General features: G+C 46.1%; 1 protein-coding gene and 13 non-coding genes across 14 annotated transcripts; 10 read left to right on the top strand and 4 right to left on the bottom strand.

Moving 5' to 3' along the window:
• The first annotated feature begins 1,558 nt into the window (after positions 1-1,558).
• LOC116500258 (E3 ubiquitin-protein ligase TRIM39-like) lies at positions 1,559-6,480 on the top strand. The gene is made up of 6 exons (XM_032205196.1): positions 1,559-1,978; positions 2,951-3,046; positions 3,602-3,832; positions 4,518-4,540; positions 5,159-5,274; positions 5,966-6,480. Exons 1-6 carry the CDS (start codon positions 1,559-1,561, stop codon positions 6,478-6,480), a joined length of 1,401 nt encoding a protein of 466 aa, XP_032061087.1.
• A 1,544-nt stretch (positions 6,481-8,024) lies between these two features.
• TRNAE-CUC lies at positions 8,025-8,096 on the top strand. The gene has a single exon. It is a non-coding gene; the product is annotated as a tRNA-Glu (tRNA).
• Positions 8,097-8,545: 449 nt separating this feature from the next.
• On the bottom strand, positions 8,546-8,618 carry TRNAV-CAC. Its single transcript has one exon. It is a non-coding gene; the product is annotated as a tRNA-Val (tRNA).
• Positions 8,619-9,190: 572 nt separating this feature from the next.
• On the bottom strand, positions 9,191-9,298 carry TRNAL-CAA. Its single transcript has 2 exons — positions 9,261-9,298; positions 9,191-9,236 (listed from the first exon to the last, which is right to left on the bottom strand). It is a non-coding gene; the product is annotated as a tRNA-Leu (tRNA).
• A 192-nt stretch (positions 9,299-9,490) lies between these two features.
• Positions 9,491-9,563, bottom strand: TRNAK-CUU. The gene has a single exon. It is a non-coding gene; the product is annotated as a tRNA-Lys (tRNA).
• A 382-nt stretch (positions 9,564-9,945) lies between these two features.
• TRNAV-CAC lies at positions 9,946-10,018 on the top strand. The gene has a single exon. It is a non-coding gene; the product is annotated as a tRNA-Val (tRNA).
• Positions 10,019-10,240: 222 nt separating this feature from the next.
• Positions 10,241-10,312, bottom strand: TRNAE-UUC. Its single transcript has one exon. It is a non-coding gene; the product is annotated as a tRNA-Glu (tRNA).
• Positions 10,313-10,871: 559 nt separating this feature from the next.
• Positions 10,872-10,943, top strand: TRNAE-UUC. Its single transcript has one exon. It is a non-coding gene; the product is annotated as a tRNA-Glu (tRNA).
• Positions 10,944-11,302: 359 nt separating this feature from the next.
• On the top strand, positions 11,303-11,375 carry TRNAV-AAC. The gene has a single exon. It is a non-coding gene; the product is annotated as a tRNA-Val (tRNA).
• Positions 11,376-11,767: 392 nt separating this feature from the next.
• TRNAV-CAC lies at positions 11,768-11,840 on the top strand. The gene has a single exon. It is a non-coding gene; the product is annotated as a tRNA-Val (tRNA).
• Positions 11,841-12,246: 406 nt separating this feature from the next.
• On the top strand, positions 12,247-12,319 carry TRNAV-AAC. The gene has a single exon. It is a non-coding gene; the product is annotated as a tRNA-Val (tRNA).
• Positions 12,320-12,720: 401 nt separating this feature from the next.
• Positions 12,721-12,793, top strand: TRNAV-CAC. Its single transcript has one exon. It is a non-coding gene; the product is annotated as a tRNA-Val (tRNA).
• A 1,275-nt stretch (positions 12,794-14,068) lies between these two features.
• On the top strand, positions 14,069-14,140 carry TRNAE-CUC. The gene has a single exon. It is a non-coding gene; the product is annotated as a tRNA-Glu (tRNA).
• A 319-nt stretch (positions 14,141-14,459) lies between these two features.
• On the top strand, positions 14,460-14,532 carry TRNAK-CUU. The gene has a single exon. It is a non-coding gene; the product is annotated as a tRNA-Lys (tRNA).
• The last annotated feature ends 655 nt before the right edge of the window (positions 14,533-15,187 follow it).

Below are 15,187 nucleotides of genomic sequence, written 5' to 3'. Positions count from 1 at the left end.
AAATAAAATAAAATAAAATAAAATAAAATAAAATAAAATAAAATGAATAAAAAATAAAAGGCTTTGAATATGAAACCGTACCACCAGTTTCATTCTGAGTGCTCACAGGCACGGAAATCTGCACCAGAAAATCATGGTGCCCCCCTGCAAAAAACCTGCAAACCAAAAACCACAGATGTGTTATTTATTTACTGATGTTTTTAGAAAATGTGTTGCTTCGTTAGCCAGCATTGTCCCCATGCAAATACACCCTGTTCGTTTGGGCATGAAAAGGGCTTTGGACTGGTAGCAGCTATTCCATGGACCACAGGTCAGTGGTCTGTGGGATTGAGTGAATTTGGGGATTTTTATCTAATGGGATGGAGAATGATATTCTTGTCCCTCCAGGACAGCTGCAGAAAGGTGATGGAGAGGAGGACATTTGTCACTTTGGCATCATTATAGTGAATTTTGGTGTTATAGAAAATTTTGAATGAAGTTTTGGATTCAGAGCTGGCTGCTACAGCCCGAGGCTTTGCAGGAAAACAAAAACCTGCTTGTTCGTGTGATAAGATGTGATGGTGATGTGATATGCGATTGATTTATGTGATAGATGTGATATTTCAGCCTAAACAACCTACTTGTTCAACACTGCTGAAATATCACATCTCCCCCCAAAAACGTGGTGGCAAAAGGCTGATGGAAGCTTTTCTGCAGCCAGCTGAAGGAGAAACCATCCCTGAGCAGACAGATGATGGATATGGCTTTTCGTGGAGTTATTTCACTTGCAGGGCAAAAGGAAATCCCCTCCTTTCCTCAAGCTCAGGCAAGCCTGGAGGAAAAGGGAAGATAAAAATAAACGGCTGAGTGGTAATTGCTTGTCACTTGACTCCGGGCTTAGCACTGAGCCGTGAAAGAAACAGCCTCCTGTTTAAAAGGAGAAGCGAAAGCAGCAATAAAAGAATTATAGCCGCACGTACACACGCATGAACACAAATGAAATGGTGGTGAAGCCAGCAGTTAGGCATGCAAAATAAGAAAACGAGCAGCAAAGGATGTGTTTGGTGGTTTAGCATGAAGAAGGGAGCCTTATCACGCTTTTTTCCCCGTGCCCTTCAATTAATTAATCCCTTAAGAGTGCATTTATTAATGAGGAATGAGACCAGGCTGGTTTCTGGGTGCTGGACCATGGGGAGACTTGGCGTAGGGGTTACTCCTCTGCTTCCCTGGATATTTATTTTTTTTTGGGGGGTGTTATAAAGAAGCTGCAGGTGGATCTGTACCGAGCCAGGAAGTTATTAAGGATGTTTATTTTCAATCTGGTCTTTTTGAAACCCACCCTTGGGGAAGGGGGATTCTCCCTTCCCCTCCGCTCCCCCTCGGAGAAAGGGGGATCTCTGCAGCCTCTCAGCACAGCCTTTTGCCCGGAGAAAACCTGATCATCCCCGTGATGAAGCTCTCAGCTCCCTTTCACCTCCCTCGGGGCCCCAGGCACCTGCAGGAAGGGGAGCAGCCAACGGCGAGACCAAGCGGGGCGGAAAACGAAAGCTGCCCCGTCATCTTCGCCACCGAGAAGACCATGGCTGAAGACATCCCCACCGAAAGCTTCCAGGACGAAGCCTCCTGCTCCATCTGCCTGGGCTTCTTCCAAGACCCCGTCTCCATCCACTGCGGCCACAACTTCTGCCGGGCGTGCATCACCCGCTGCTGGGAGGAAGAGGAGGCGAATTTCACCTGCCCGCGGTGCAAAGAGACGGCCCCGGAGAGAAACCTGAGACCCAACCGGGAGCTGGCGAAAATCATCGAGATAGCCAAGAGGCTGAGCCTGCAGGCAGCCAAAGGAGGGGCAGGGGGGGAGAGGCTGTGCGAGAAGCACCAGGAGGCTCTGAAACTCTTCTGCGAGGAGGACCAGACCCCCATCTGCCTGGTCTGCAGGGAGTCCCAGGCGCATCGCGCCCACCCCGTGGTCCCCATCGAGGAGGCTGCAGAGGAGCACAAGGTAGGAGGGCTCCGGAGGGTGGGGGGAAACCAGGGGAAGAGGAGGGGACCGGGTCAGGGAGCTGCCCTGAGAAATGCTTTTAAATGTTTGCGTTTCCACCCCTTTCGATCCACGGGTTGGATTACAGCCGACCTCCTCCCTGCTTGCTCCGTGCTCCCCCCTCTTTCTCTCCTGGTTATCCCAATTTTCTTGAATCTGTCATTCCCCAATCATCGTATAAATCATGCTGTAAAGGAGCCCAGAAGATATTTAATCCCACCTCCTGCCCAAAGCAGGGGCAGCTATGCTGCTTTGAACATTTGGGGTGCAGGAGATGCTTCCTGTGCAGATTAGATAGAAATGCTGATAGAAACCAGATGCTGATTTCTACCAAAAGAATCTGGTCTCAGGGTGCAAGGCAGGGTTACGTTTTGTGCTGGTTGCAGTGAAAAATGCCTTTTTTTTGTCTGCGGGTGAGGTGTAAAATTTGCTCTCCCCACATACAGGTGATGCATCCCCAGTCTCACCGCCCAGGGGTGGTGGAGGATATGGTTTTGCCACCCTAAGCTGGTTTGAACATTGGGCATGGGGCATTTCCCAGGCTGCAAGGTTGGGGATAAAAAGATATTCCTCAGCATCAAATGTGATCAAAAACCCTGAGCTTACATTTTGGGTCAGCGCTGAACCTGAGGAGATGCCAGCAGGGTCTCCCCAGTCATTTGAAGCTCCTTGTCCTTTGTCTGAGTATTTCCTTTACTATTCTATGCCAAAAAATTCACTGTAGTTTTGGGAGAAAGCGGCTCATTCTGTCTGCCCACCTCCCTTTCTCTGCCAGAAATGAGGGTTTACTAATTACCAGAGCCAGATTGCCATATTATTAAGCAGGGGAGAGTGAATTTGTAGGAGATAAGCTGGGTTAGGTGGGATGAAAGCAGGGGGATGGACCAGCTGGGGGAAGAAAATGCACCATCAAAATCTTTCTTCTCTACTCAGGAGAAATTCCAGGCTCACGTGCAGATCCTGAAGGACAGGAGAGAAAAACTGCTGGGGCTGAAAATGGCTGAGGAAGGGAGAAGCCTGAATTTCCTCGTAAGTGTCCATCCCTACATATGGACCGGTACCATATGTAGTTAATTGCTACTTCTATTCCCCCATGCCTCCTGGCTCTTTCAGCATCTTATCTGGCTGTGATCATGTGTTGGATTTGGCCAGGTTATTGCTGAGATTTTTCTTCCTCAGTTTGCTCACAAGTGGGGCACATTCCCAGGTTCTCCTTATTAATACATGTGGAAAAGGGAATCACCCAACTGCTTCTTTCTTGCCGTGATTTCCCTTTCCCTGACATCTCTGTTTATGGTGTTGGTGCGTATCTTTCCCTGCTGTTCAAAGGTCTGCAGCATTTTAGGTACAAAGATTACAGTCCATGGGAAATGCTCTCTGACAGCACCTTCAGCCTAGAAATGGCAATGAAAAAAAAAAAGAAAAAAAAAAAAGTCTAAAATATTACACATTGCTCTGCAATACTCATTGGAATTTATGAATTTATGGCCGTGTTGCACCTAAAGTCAACACATTAAATCTGCTCTGTTGCAATTTCCCCCAAGCAATTTCTCCCTGCCTCTCCCTTGCGTGCATTCGTTGTAGGAAAGGGTAGAAGAGGAGAGGCAGAAGGTCGTGGCCGAAATCAAGGAGCTGCATCAGTTCGTGGAGCGACAGGAGCAGCTCCTCCTGGGCCAGCTAGCCAAGCTGGACCAGGAGATCGTGAGGAGGCAGGAGGAGAACATCGCCAAGCTCTTGGGGGAGATCTCCTCCGTGGGTGAGCATATCCGTGAGCTGGAAGAGAAGTGTCAGCAGCCAGCGTATGAACTCCTACAGGTGAGAGCCCCAGGGAAAACTCCTGGCCTTGAACATCACCGGTGTCACCAGCCCAGGAGGCAAATTCATCCTAAACGCTCCTTTAAAACTATTATCCTTCAAAGCTTTAAAAAAAAATGAAATACATTTATTTTCTTCAATGGCCCAGCTGTCCTTTTGAACATGTTAAACCAAGCCCAATTTATTTAAATCACTATTTAATGATGATGGGTATGGGACTCATCCATCTGATGGTACACGTCTACATCCAGAAAGGTTGCCTAAATCCCAACAATACATAGTGGAGAAACAAAAAGCAGTGCCTAGCTGTGGCTCATCTCCTCCTTAAGTAGTCATCAAACCACGCACCTCAGCCCACCTGCAGGCTCTGTTTTACTCCTGCTTTCAAATATTTGGCTATGCCAAAGCAGTAGTGCGCATTAGCAATAGTAACACCATGCCCAAAGAGTAGGGACACGAAGGGTGATGGCAGATAACTACAAGGTGCAGCTCATTAAGTGGTGCTGCCGTGACCTTGCCAAACCCCGCAGCAGATCTATAAACACCATGCAGGCAATGCAGTATTATTTTAGACCCGTAATTTTAGAGTGGTTGCCTGAGGTCACCCCACGGCAGCCTTTTGTTGTTTATTGGCAGGTTGACGTTGCTCTGTCCTAATGCTCCTTCTCTCATCCTTCCCTTGTAGGACAGCAGGAACATCCTGAGCAGGTTTGTGGCTTCTCCCACATGTTATTATGATGTTAATGCTTATTTCTACGGTGGTGACAGTGATGGACTCCAAAATCCCAGTCCAATATGAGCCCCATGTGCTAGTGACTGCTTAGACATAAAGCTAGGACACTGCAAAAAGTGCCCTGGTCCCTGTAGGATGCTGAAGACCAAGAAAAGCTGTCTGATACCCATCATAAATTACAACCCAGCAGCTAAAATACTGGATGTTTAAACACCAAGGGGTCTGTTCGGGTGGAAGGGGTACTTCAATATGAATTTCCACCTCTTCGTGAAAATATTCTTTGGGCATAGATCAAGAAAGCGGGTTATTTTAAAGGTAAAAGCAGGCAAGAAAAGGCATCTATTATTGCCTGTATTTCCCTTGTAAAGCATTGCTGGTTATGATAGAAGCTCTTCATTGCTTGGTGTTTGGGACAAAATAGTGCTCTGGGTCAGCAGACGCTTATGGGGAGTTCATTAATGACTACCCTAGTACCCGTCCTTTGCTCCATCCCCACTATTATTTCTTTGCAAGAAAACCTAGTTGAAAATCAGAAATTCTCATGAAAATTACGAGCAAAGGCAGTGTTATGAGCCAGCTTTTTTTCCTTCCAGGCTTGAGAAAGAGAGCGCCCAGAAGCCACTGGAGGCATCGCCTGAGCTGGCCGAGACGCCCACCAGTCTTCCCCAGAAGAACATTGCCCTCAAGGAGATGCTGATGAAATTTCAAGGTAGAGAGAAACTGGGGAGGAGAGGGCTGGAGATTGCACCTGGGTCTGTTTGCAGTGGATTTCAGGAAGATCTCAGCTGAATAGAAGTCCCGGTGCAATGTGGCAAAGAGAAACCTCCAACATGCCCCGTGTATTAGCATAGCAAGGTGCAATTAACTCTGGCTGATTGCATGAGGGAGGATGAGTTTGCCCCCTGGCAGGACTTGGGGAGCCAGGTCAGCACTGGGATGCCTGCGGGATGTCACGTAGAGTCCTGCTCAGCAGCAGCTCTCTGAACAAGGCGAACATTGCAAACATTTCCCCGTGGAGCTGCTGGGAACACCGGTGATCTTAAAAAAAAAAAAAAAAAAAAAAAAAAAAAAAAAGGAAGGTCAAGGGACACTGGAGGATTTGTGTATTTTTTTCAATGGCCTGGAGACTTCCAGAAAAAAATATTCACACTTCAAAGCCTTGCTTTTCTAGATCAATTTCCCTTCGTGCACTCACATTTCTCTTCCTCCTGTCTTGCTCGTGGGCATAAAACAATTCTTCCATCACTTCAGCAAACAGGGAGAGCCCCTGGACTGGGAGCTGGAGTCAAGCCTGGGGAAAATAGGTCATTTAGGTCATTTAGGACCAAATAGGACATTAAGGTCACTATAATGGTCACTTAGGACCATGCCTCTGATGCTCTTCTTCTCTTCGTCCTCAGTAAGCCTGACGCTGGATCCGGAGACGGCGCATCCCCGGCTGGTCCTGTCCGAGGATCGCAAGCGCGTGAGGTGGGAAGACACCCGCCAGCCCGTGCCCGACAACCCCAAACGCTTCGATTCGTCTCGCTGCGTGCTGGGCTGCGAGGGTTTCAGCACGGGGAGGCACTACTGGGAGGTGGAGGTGGGCGACGGGGAAGCCTGGGCCGTTGGGGTGGCCAAGGAGTCGGTGAGGAGAAAGGGACGGATCAGCGTCAACCCCGAGGTGGGCATCTGGGCCGTGGGGCAGTGCGGGAGCCAGTACCAGGCTCTCACCTCTCCTACCAGCCCCATCTCCCTGCTCGCCGCCCCCAGGGTGATTGGGATTTACCTGGACTACGAGGCAGGGCGCGTGGCGTTTTTCGACTCCCACAACCAGGCGCCCATCTTCACCTACCCGCCGACGTCCTTTGCAGGGGAGCAAATCCTCCCCCTGCTCTGCCTGGGGAGGGGGTGCCAGTTCACCCTGTCCCCCTGACCCTTTCCATGCCTCAAGTCTCACCCTCCCAAATCTGGGGACACCGTGGGGTCTCATCACCCCGGAGATGGCTTTTGGGGGCATGAAGAAAACCTCTCTGTCGGAGAACAAGGATAGAGCTGAGCCAAATCTCCAACTGATCACACATCCCTGCTGTTTTCCGGACCCTTTACTCATCTTTTTCATCCCACTGAGCATTGTGACTGAGCATAGATGCTGTGGACCAAGATGCAAAAGCCTGGAGGACTTCCCGACAGCTTCAAGTTTTCTTACCTTTCTTCCGAGAAGAAGGCAAGAATCTAATCAGTGGGTGAGATAACCTAATCAACGGAGAACGGTGGCAATTTGTACAGTATCTCATTTAGAAATAGCTCAACAAGTCTTTGCAGGAGTGCTCCGATTGCAGATGGAGCCTAGATTGACTAGATGGCATGCAGACACATCTCCTGTACCTGCCTAAAACCAAGAGAAATAAATCCTTCCCAAGCAGAATTGGCTTCAACCTCTCATTGAGCAACGCCCTTGGGCTGAGCTGGTGCCTAAAAGCAATTTGGGGATGTAAGAAGGAGCCCAGAGGGGATGGAAGGTGCTCACGAAGCATTTCCCAGGTTCCTTACCACTGAATATACTGAGGGGTTTTGGATATCCAAAGCAATTGTACAGATGTGCCTTTGATGGTTTGAAAAGCTTTGTTTGCCTCAGCTGCTGAATGCAAACCGTGGAAAAAGTAATAAGAAACTGCCTCCTTTGCAGCCTGGTCTTGTGGTTATTTCGTCCTGGCACTTCATGGGCATTGAGCTGGGGGTGGTGAATGGGAAAAATCCCAAAAAAACTCTACAAAATCCCCACCTGGCCAGAGCAAAGTCTCACATTGTCAACAGCCATTCCTGCATCGTGCAATAGCCACATGCTTTTCCCTAAATTCCCAAGAGTTTCAGGGCTTAAGCCATAATCTGGAGTTAAACTGAATTTCAGGAGCTTGGCCCTAAATTGCAGCAGTCAATGAAGATGTTCTTGCAGCCGCAAACCCAGGTGCATGCAAAACCCTTCTGAAAGCTGCCACGCAGCCCGTGCTAATGATGATGACGATGATTATTTTGCATGCAAAGAACAGCCATGCGTGTTTGCTTTGCCTACACAGGAGAATTGCCAGCGCGAGCAGCGTGGCCAGCACTTCTGGTCATGCAACAAGGAGGCAGCACGCCCCAGGGAGAGCACTGCAGGTGCTTGCCCCCAGCATGAGCAACACCAGACTGGTTCCCAGTTGTGCTGAGCAGGGTGCAAGGCTTTTTTGGCGTGCTGTGGGGCTTGATTTCCCTCTAAGTATGGGTAAACCTGAGCTCCAGGCAGCTGGGAATCACCGCTGTCCCCCAAAAAAAGAGAACGGGCTGATGCCTGTTACAACCTGAGGAGGTGCTGAAGTGGAGGGTGCAGGGAGGACAGGGGAAAGAGGTTAAAATAAAAGAAAAATGGGTCAAAATGGGCTTGAATGGGTAATTCTTGCTAGGGGTGATGGAGTAGAGGGTAAAGGTTTTTATACAGCGTCCCTGGTGGTCTAGTGGTTAGGATTCGGCGCTCTCACCGCCGCGGCCCGGGTTCGATTCCCGGTCAGGGAAGAAATGTTTTCGTTGATTCCCATCCTCTCGCCTTTTGGAAAGGCTGCAAAATGGGTAAAAATAAATGAAATATAAGGAAATCGCCCAAAGCAGGCGGTGAGATGCGGAGGGAAGTCGGGGAGGTGCAGCATATCCTGCGTTAGGTAAGGGGAGAGTGCGTTTAGGGGGGTGGGGTGGGTTTGTGGCAGCCGGTGCAAGAGCTGGGAGGAATTGGAAAGGGTCGGAAAAAATATTTGTAAGATCTTTTTTTTCAAAAAGAGGGGATAAAAAATAAAATTAAATAAAATTAAACGTAATAAAGTAAAATAAAGTAAAATAAAATAAAGTGAAATAAAATAATGTGAAATAAAATAATGTGAAATAAAATAAAATAAAATAAAATAAAATAAAATAAAATAAAATAAAATAAATACGTATAGTAATATTAAAAAAATAAGAAAAATTCGAGGTGTTTCTGCCCGGTTTCGAACCGGGGACCTTTCGCGTGTGAGGCGAACGTGATAACCACTACACTACAGAAACTGTCCTGCCCACCTGCCTGTCCCTGCCCGCACCCTGCCTGCATCCTGCCTCTTCCCAAATCTCTCTCTCAAAAAAAAGGAAAAATAAAAAAATAAAAAGAAAAGAAAAATTAAAAAAAAAAAAAAGAAAAATAAAAAGAAAAAAGAAGAATAAAAAGAAAAAAGAGAAAAAAAGAAAAAAAAAAGAAAAAAGAGAAAAAAAGGAAAAAGACAAAAAAATAGAAAACAATAGAAAAAAAAAATCCTCTCCCCAAAAAAACACTTTTTAAAAGCAATTTGGCTTGCAAAAAATCAAAGTGCAAAGTGCAAAGCCTCACGCCTTAAAGCAAAATTACTGCAAGTAAGTAGTTTGCTCAAAACAAGTTTGCTGAAAACGAGAGGATTCAAAATAAAAGTGAAACAACTCTTTTTCTGCCCTTCCCAGCACGAGGCGGAGCCCAGCTTTGGGGAAAACTCCCTTAAATCAACCATTTGCGGTCCGAAATCACGCAGCCCCGGGGGATTTTCGGTCTCAGGAGGAAATGGGCATTTCTTGGGGGAAAATAACTGAAAAAAAAATAATTAAAATGTACGTGTCAGGAGTGGGATTTGAACCCACGCCTCCATTCGGAGACCAGAATACCCAACTGCGGGAAGGCAGAGCCTTGAGTCTGGCGCCTTAGACCACTCGGCCATCCTGACGGTGCTGAAAATGGGGCTGAAAAGGGATTATAAAGACCTTAAAAATTAATTTGGAGGGTTTTTTTTTCCCCTTTTTTTCTTTCTTCGTGGGGTTTCGTGGTGATTCATCACCAGCCGGAACGCCGGGAAATCAGGGATGATTTGCAGCTGATCGTTGTGATAATTTAAAAAAAATGAAAGAAAAAATTTAAGCGCCCGACGTGGGGCTCGAACCCACGACCCTGAGATTAAGAGTCTCATGCTCTACCGACTGAGCTAGCCGGGCCCCAATTTCCACCTTTTTTCATCCTTATTTTGCTGATGGTTTCAGTGGCTCCAGCTTCCTTTTTTTCAATGTGTTGACTGAGATCTGCTACAAAAACAAAATTCAGCACAAAGATTTATTGAAAGGACTGAAAACTCCCCCTTTCCTAACCCAGCAAGTGATTTATGCAATTTTTAACCCTATAATTAATTAAAAAATGGGATCGGCCGGGAAGGGCTGCATAAATAAAACTCTTCCTGCTTGGAATAGGAGCAGGAAGGTGCCTTTATATGTGTAATCTTAGGAAAAAATCCTTTTTTCTCTTTTTCCTCGCATTTTTAGCCCAAAACAAATTTGGGATCCAGGTGAAGGGAGGGGGAGGGCAAAGGGGATGACATGGAGGGTTTCTGTAGTGTAGTGGTTATCACGTTCGCCTCACACGCGAAAGGTCCCCGGTTCGAAACCGGGCAGAAACACTGTCAAAATTTTAATATTTATGCTTTTTCGTGTCCTTAAAGCTGGTCAGGAGGTCGAAAAGCCAGGGCTGCAAATAAAATCTGTTTGCAGCACGAATTTCAGACAGATAATTAGGTTACGCTTTGATATTTTCCTTGGGGTCACGGGGGCAGGTGAGGCAGAGAATATCAGTGCAACCAGAATTTATAAATATAGATTAATTGGGAAAAAAATTATGCTTTTTCCCTGACCGGGAATCGAACCCGGGCCGCGGCGGTGAAAGCGCCGAATCCTAGCCACTAGACCACCAGGGAGCTGATGTTTTGGTGTCTTTTCCCAATCTGATCTTTTATTTTTGCACATTTTTGGCAACACCTGGAGGGAGGTGTGGTAGCGCTGTTCTCAGGTGCCGGGCTCTGAGCAAAGGTACCAGAGCGAGATAAGTCCCTGTGATCGAAGATTAAAAACCATTAAAAAAAATTATTTCCATATTATTTCAAAAAAATAATATTATTTCCTATTAATATTTAATTCATAGCACTGTTCCCCCCTCCCCAAAATTCCTCGCACGAACCCAATGGAAGCTGCTTTGCTCAGCAGCCCCCTGGCGTGACTTCCCAGGCTCTTGATCCAGGCAGAATTAAGTAAAAAAAATTAAAAAGAGCCTAAAAAGGGAATGATGTGGGACACGGGGGGGCAGCCCTGACTGGGAGTCCTGCAGGCTCCTCATTGCATCGAGGACAGAACCAAGCCACTAAAAGTTTGGCCAAGTGCTTGAATATCACCTTTTGTAAGGATAATAAATAAAATACGGGAAAAAAATGTAGAAAAATAGCAAAATTGATTAAAACAATTATTAGCCTGAAGCATCTCTCCCTGGTGGTCTAGTGGCTAGGATCCGGCGCTTTCACCGCCGTGGCCCGGGTTCGATTCCCGGTCAGGGAAAGTTAATTTCTAATTTTTAAGAAAATTTGCTCTTTTCCAAAGAGCAAATCTTTTCCAGTTCCTTTTTTCCCTCCCTGCTGGCAGAGGGAACTGCTATGGATTTTCTCTGCAAGTCGGTGTTGAAAGCATTCCCCTCTCTTTCCATCCTCACGGTGCTGTTTTGGGGCTTGCTCCAAAATAAAACTGGGTCTTGCTCATCCACCCATGCTTGGCTGGTTGCAAAAATGGTCTTTTTTCTAAAGCTAGAAGCAAATCTGAGGGATTCAGCCAGGAATTGTGGAAGTAAAAGAGCTGAAAAGACTGAAGGAGAGCTGGATGCATCCTACCAGGAATAGGGCATTTTTGGGATTATTTTTCAGGTTTCTGTAGTGTAGTGGTTATCACGTTCGCCTAACACGCGAAAGGTCCCTGGTTCGAAACCAGGCAGAAACAAGTTTTTTCAAGGATTTTCTTCAGTTTTCAAGGTTCTCTCTGATTTTCCCCCTCCTTCACCTCCTGCACCAAAGCAGGGCTTGCAAACACCACAGCAGCGATGAGGAAAATCCAAACTCTAAGCCAGCCATAATGCACAGCAAACTCTTCCTTTTCAACCCCACTTAAATAAATTTAACTCTTTAGAGTTGTATATGCATGCTGTGGATAGAAAAGCAGTGTCATTTTTTATTATTATTATATTTTTCAGACAAATCCGTGAGATTTCGGACAAATCCAGAGCTGAGCCCTTTGCTTTGCCTGGGCTGTTAGCACGGATGAAGCAAAAGGAAAGCCAAAGGCAATGGGGTTGAGGCTAGTGGGGAAATGGGGGAAAAAACACCTTTCATCCAGTTTCTGTAGTGTAGTGGTTATCACGTTCGCCTCACACGCGAAAGGTCCCTGGTTCGAAACCAGGCAGAAACAGCTTTTAAGGGAATTTCTTCAGTTTTAAAGGGTCTCCCTGCTTCACCTCCTGCACCAGGGCAGGGCTTTGCAAAGACAGGGGAGAAACGAGGAAAATCAGAGCTCTAACATATTTAATTTCTTCGCTGTTCAGTACAGCAAAGCCTTCATTTTCTCCACCTCCACCGTGCACACATTGATCCACAACTTTTTCTGGATGTGTGTGGACATCTTCGTGATGCTGTATAAATATCTGGGTGTAGCATGGGTGTAAATATTGTGCCCTGCTCCTTGCAAACATGCACAAGGGCTCAACACAAGAGCTGACTCCTTTGATGTTAGCCTGGAGGATCCAGGGTGTAATAAGAACTCTGCAAATGGACCTTGGGATATTGGAGAAATGGGTCAAATTCCCCCTTTTCATCCAGTTTCTGTAGTGTAGTGGTTATCACGTTCGCCTAACACGCGAAAGGTCCCTGGTTCGAAACCAGGCAGAAACACGGTCCTGCTTTTTTTTTTGCTTTTGAAGGCATCCCTCAGATTTTCTCCCTCCTTCAGCTCCTGCACCAAGACAGGGCTTGCAAAGGCAGAGAGAGGGAAGAAGGAAAACCCAAAATCTAAATCAGTTTATTCCCACCATCATTCTGCACGGCAAATCCTTAATTTTCTGCATATTGTTGATAATGACCTCTCAAGAGATGGGTATGGATGCTCGCTCTATAAATGCAGTGTCTTGTAAAAAAAATAAAATAAAAAAGCATAAAAGAAGCATGAATTGTCAAGGACAGGAGTGAAAGCCCTTACTTTGCACGTACTTTTAGCGCAAATACACGTAAAACAGATCCTGTACAAACAGGCTTCAGGCTATTGTAGAAATGGGGGAAAAAACATCTTTCATCCAGTTTCTGTAGTGTAGTGGTTATCACGTTCGCCTCACACGCGAAAGGTCCCCGGTTCGAAACCGGGCAGAAACACTCCTTTTCAGCTCCATTCTTGGACATCATACCCAAATTTATGGTTTTCCTGTGTCAAAACTGAGCAGTGAATCGGCTCCTGTCCCCCTGAGCATATTTTGCATTCGCTCATAACCCACATAAGCTAAAATAATGAGAGTGGGTGAAGGGGGAGATCACTTTGTGGTCATGCATCCCTGCTCCTGGATGCATTTATTTGTTTCGGGGCTGTGACCTCGAATAGCAGCCAAAATTTCAGGCTCCACATTCAATTAACTCTCTGGAGCACAGCTCCTTGTCATTAAATGTGGATTTTCCCCTCCTTGCTGCATCTCTGCTGACCCACATTTCCACGTAGCTTTTGATAAAGCCCTTTTGTTGTTCATATTTCCATTCTTCCAGAAATTTAGTCATAGTCTGGTGGGCAAAAATGTAGATTTTTTCCTGCTGAACTGCTTTCAGTCCCCTACAGTCATATTTCTACTCCACTTGTGGATTCATTCTGGTATAATGTTAGCTGTAAGTGTGGCATATAAGGGGTTGAACTGATTTTTTTTCTAGAAATGGGGATTTTTCTGTAAAATAGGATCTAGGAGTAGGGGAGAGTCCTGTGCAATGAGTGAGCTTTGTTCATCTTCCAATAACAACATAGGAAAACTGCCTAAATATCAGGGGAAATCGGTAACTGGACTGAAATTCTTGTGAATGTCAAGGATTAGACTGAAATTCTTGTGATTGTCAAGGATTAGACTGATCCCCTTACAGGAAATTCATGGTCCACTGTTGTGCTTCTTTCCATAGAGCTGCTGAGGCAGCAGCAATGTGCTTATTTTCAACCTTATCACACCCAAGAAATAGAGGGATTTGGGGTTCCTGGGGTACTTTTAACTCAATTGAATGCATCAGGATGAATCCAACAGCTGGCTGGCTGGGAATCCCTTCTGCCTCCTACACAAGCAGACAAACCCAATGTGTTTAGAGACACCAGGGGGTTGGAAAAAAGCATTTGATGGCTTCGGGAGCTTGTGGGATATCCCAGGAAAGCAGAAGGACTCCCAAGTGTTGGGAGAAACCACCGCTGGATGGCAGCAGAAGACAAACCCAAGGACCTGCTTGCCTGGGAGGATTTTCGCATGCAGATCCCAAAGGAATGAGGAGGAAAATAGCCGCCGCATTAAGCAAGTCTGCTTTTTTTTTGCTTTGAATTCGGTAAAAAGCAGCTCCGGGTCCCCCAGATTAAACCCTAGGGCATTGCCTTGACCCCGCGTTATATGCGGGCAAGGGGCGCTATCGCGCTCCCTGGTGGTCTAGTGGTTAGGATTCGGCGCTCTCACCGCCGCGGCCCGGGTTCGATTCCCGGTCAGGGAAAAAAAATAATAATAATAATTTTTATTTTATTATTTTATTTTTTTTTAATGTACCCCCTGCTGATACAACACGAAGCACCTCGCTCCCCGCCGTCTCTGAGCCGTGCTTCGGGGTCTTCCCCCGGAGTGGGTGCAAAACCTGGCTGCACATTTCCCCCCTGCACTTTACACTGCAGCAAGCTCGGCGAAAAAAGCGAAACAAACCCAGAAATCCAGAGCTTTTCCTGCTGTTTTCCAGTTCCTGCTGCAATCCTATATCCCCTCCAGCTCCCCAAGGGTGTTACACAAGCTGTGATTTCCAAAAAATAATGAAACAAGCAGCCCGGCTAGCTCAGTCGGTAGAGCATGAGACTCTTAATCTCAGGGTCGTGGGTTCGAGCCCCACGTTGGGCGATGCTTTTTAACCACTTTTCCCACTTCTTGCAAAAAAAAATAACTGGGGTTGTTTCATGAAACTCTTCGTCAAATCCATTCACAGCCCGCAAACAGAGAAATATCTGAAAAAAGCAAACAGCTGCATCTGTGCTTAATCAATTTGCTCAATGTCACACAGGGATATTTGGGTTGTTCTTCCCTTTTTCTAGGAGGAAAATGCCTTTTAACCATCCCTCTTTCTCACCCCTTCCACCAGTTTCTTCTCATTTGCCCTTCAAAAGTTTCCTTCGTTCCCTGGTATTGCAGAGTGAATCCTACTCATTTCCTTAACCTCTACCACTGCTTCATATACATATATTATTATTATAATTATCGTTGTTACTATTATTATTATTATTTAATTTTTTATTATTACTGCTTCATGTTGTTTTTGAGATATGTGAACCTCTCCAGCCTAGAAGTGGAGTGGAAACAGGAGGGCATCCAGCCCTATAGAAACAGTGGGGTCCTGTAGTGGGTGTTACCTGCTGGTACCAATAAAAATAAATTCCAGGAAATCCACATTCCTTCAATTCTTCAAAAAATATATGTATATATATACCTTATTTTCATATATGTAATGTCATAGATTGTGAGCATCTTTGTTGATTTGAAATGGAGACTTTTGTTCAAC

This window comes from Aythya fuligula, chromosome 33, assembly GCF_009819795.1.
Source record: "Aythya fuligula isolate bAytFul2 chromosome 33, bAytFul2.pri, whole genome shotgun sequence".
NCBI classification, from domain to species: Eukaryota; Metazoa; Chordata; class Aves; order Anseriformes; family Anatidae; genus Aythya; species Aythya fuligula.
The sequence above is the reverse complement of the archived record's forward strand: the minus strand, read 5'-3'. Positions and strand labels throughout refer to the sequence as shown.

Bases quoted from the DNA above. Each gene is read 5' to 3' on its own strand.
- LOC116500258 (XM_032205196.1), top strand. From the start codon at position 1,559: ATGGCTGAAGACATCCCCACCGAAAGCTTCCAGGACGAAGCCTCCTGC. The intron at 4,541-5,158 runs GTTTGTGGCTTC...TTTTCCTTCCAG, and splicing joins AGCAGGAACATCCTGAGCAG to GCTTGAGAAAGAGAGCGCCC. The intron at 5,275-5,965 runs GTAGAGAGAAAC...CTTCGTCCTCAG, and splicing joins GATGCTGATGAAATTTCAAG to TAAGCCTGACGCTGGATCCG.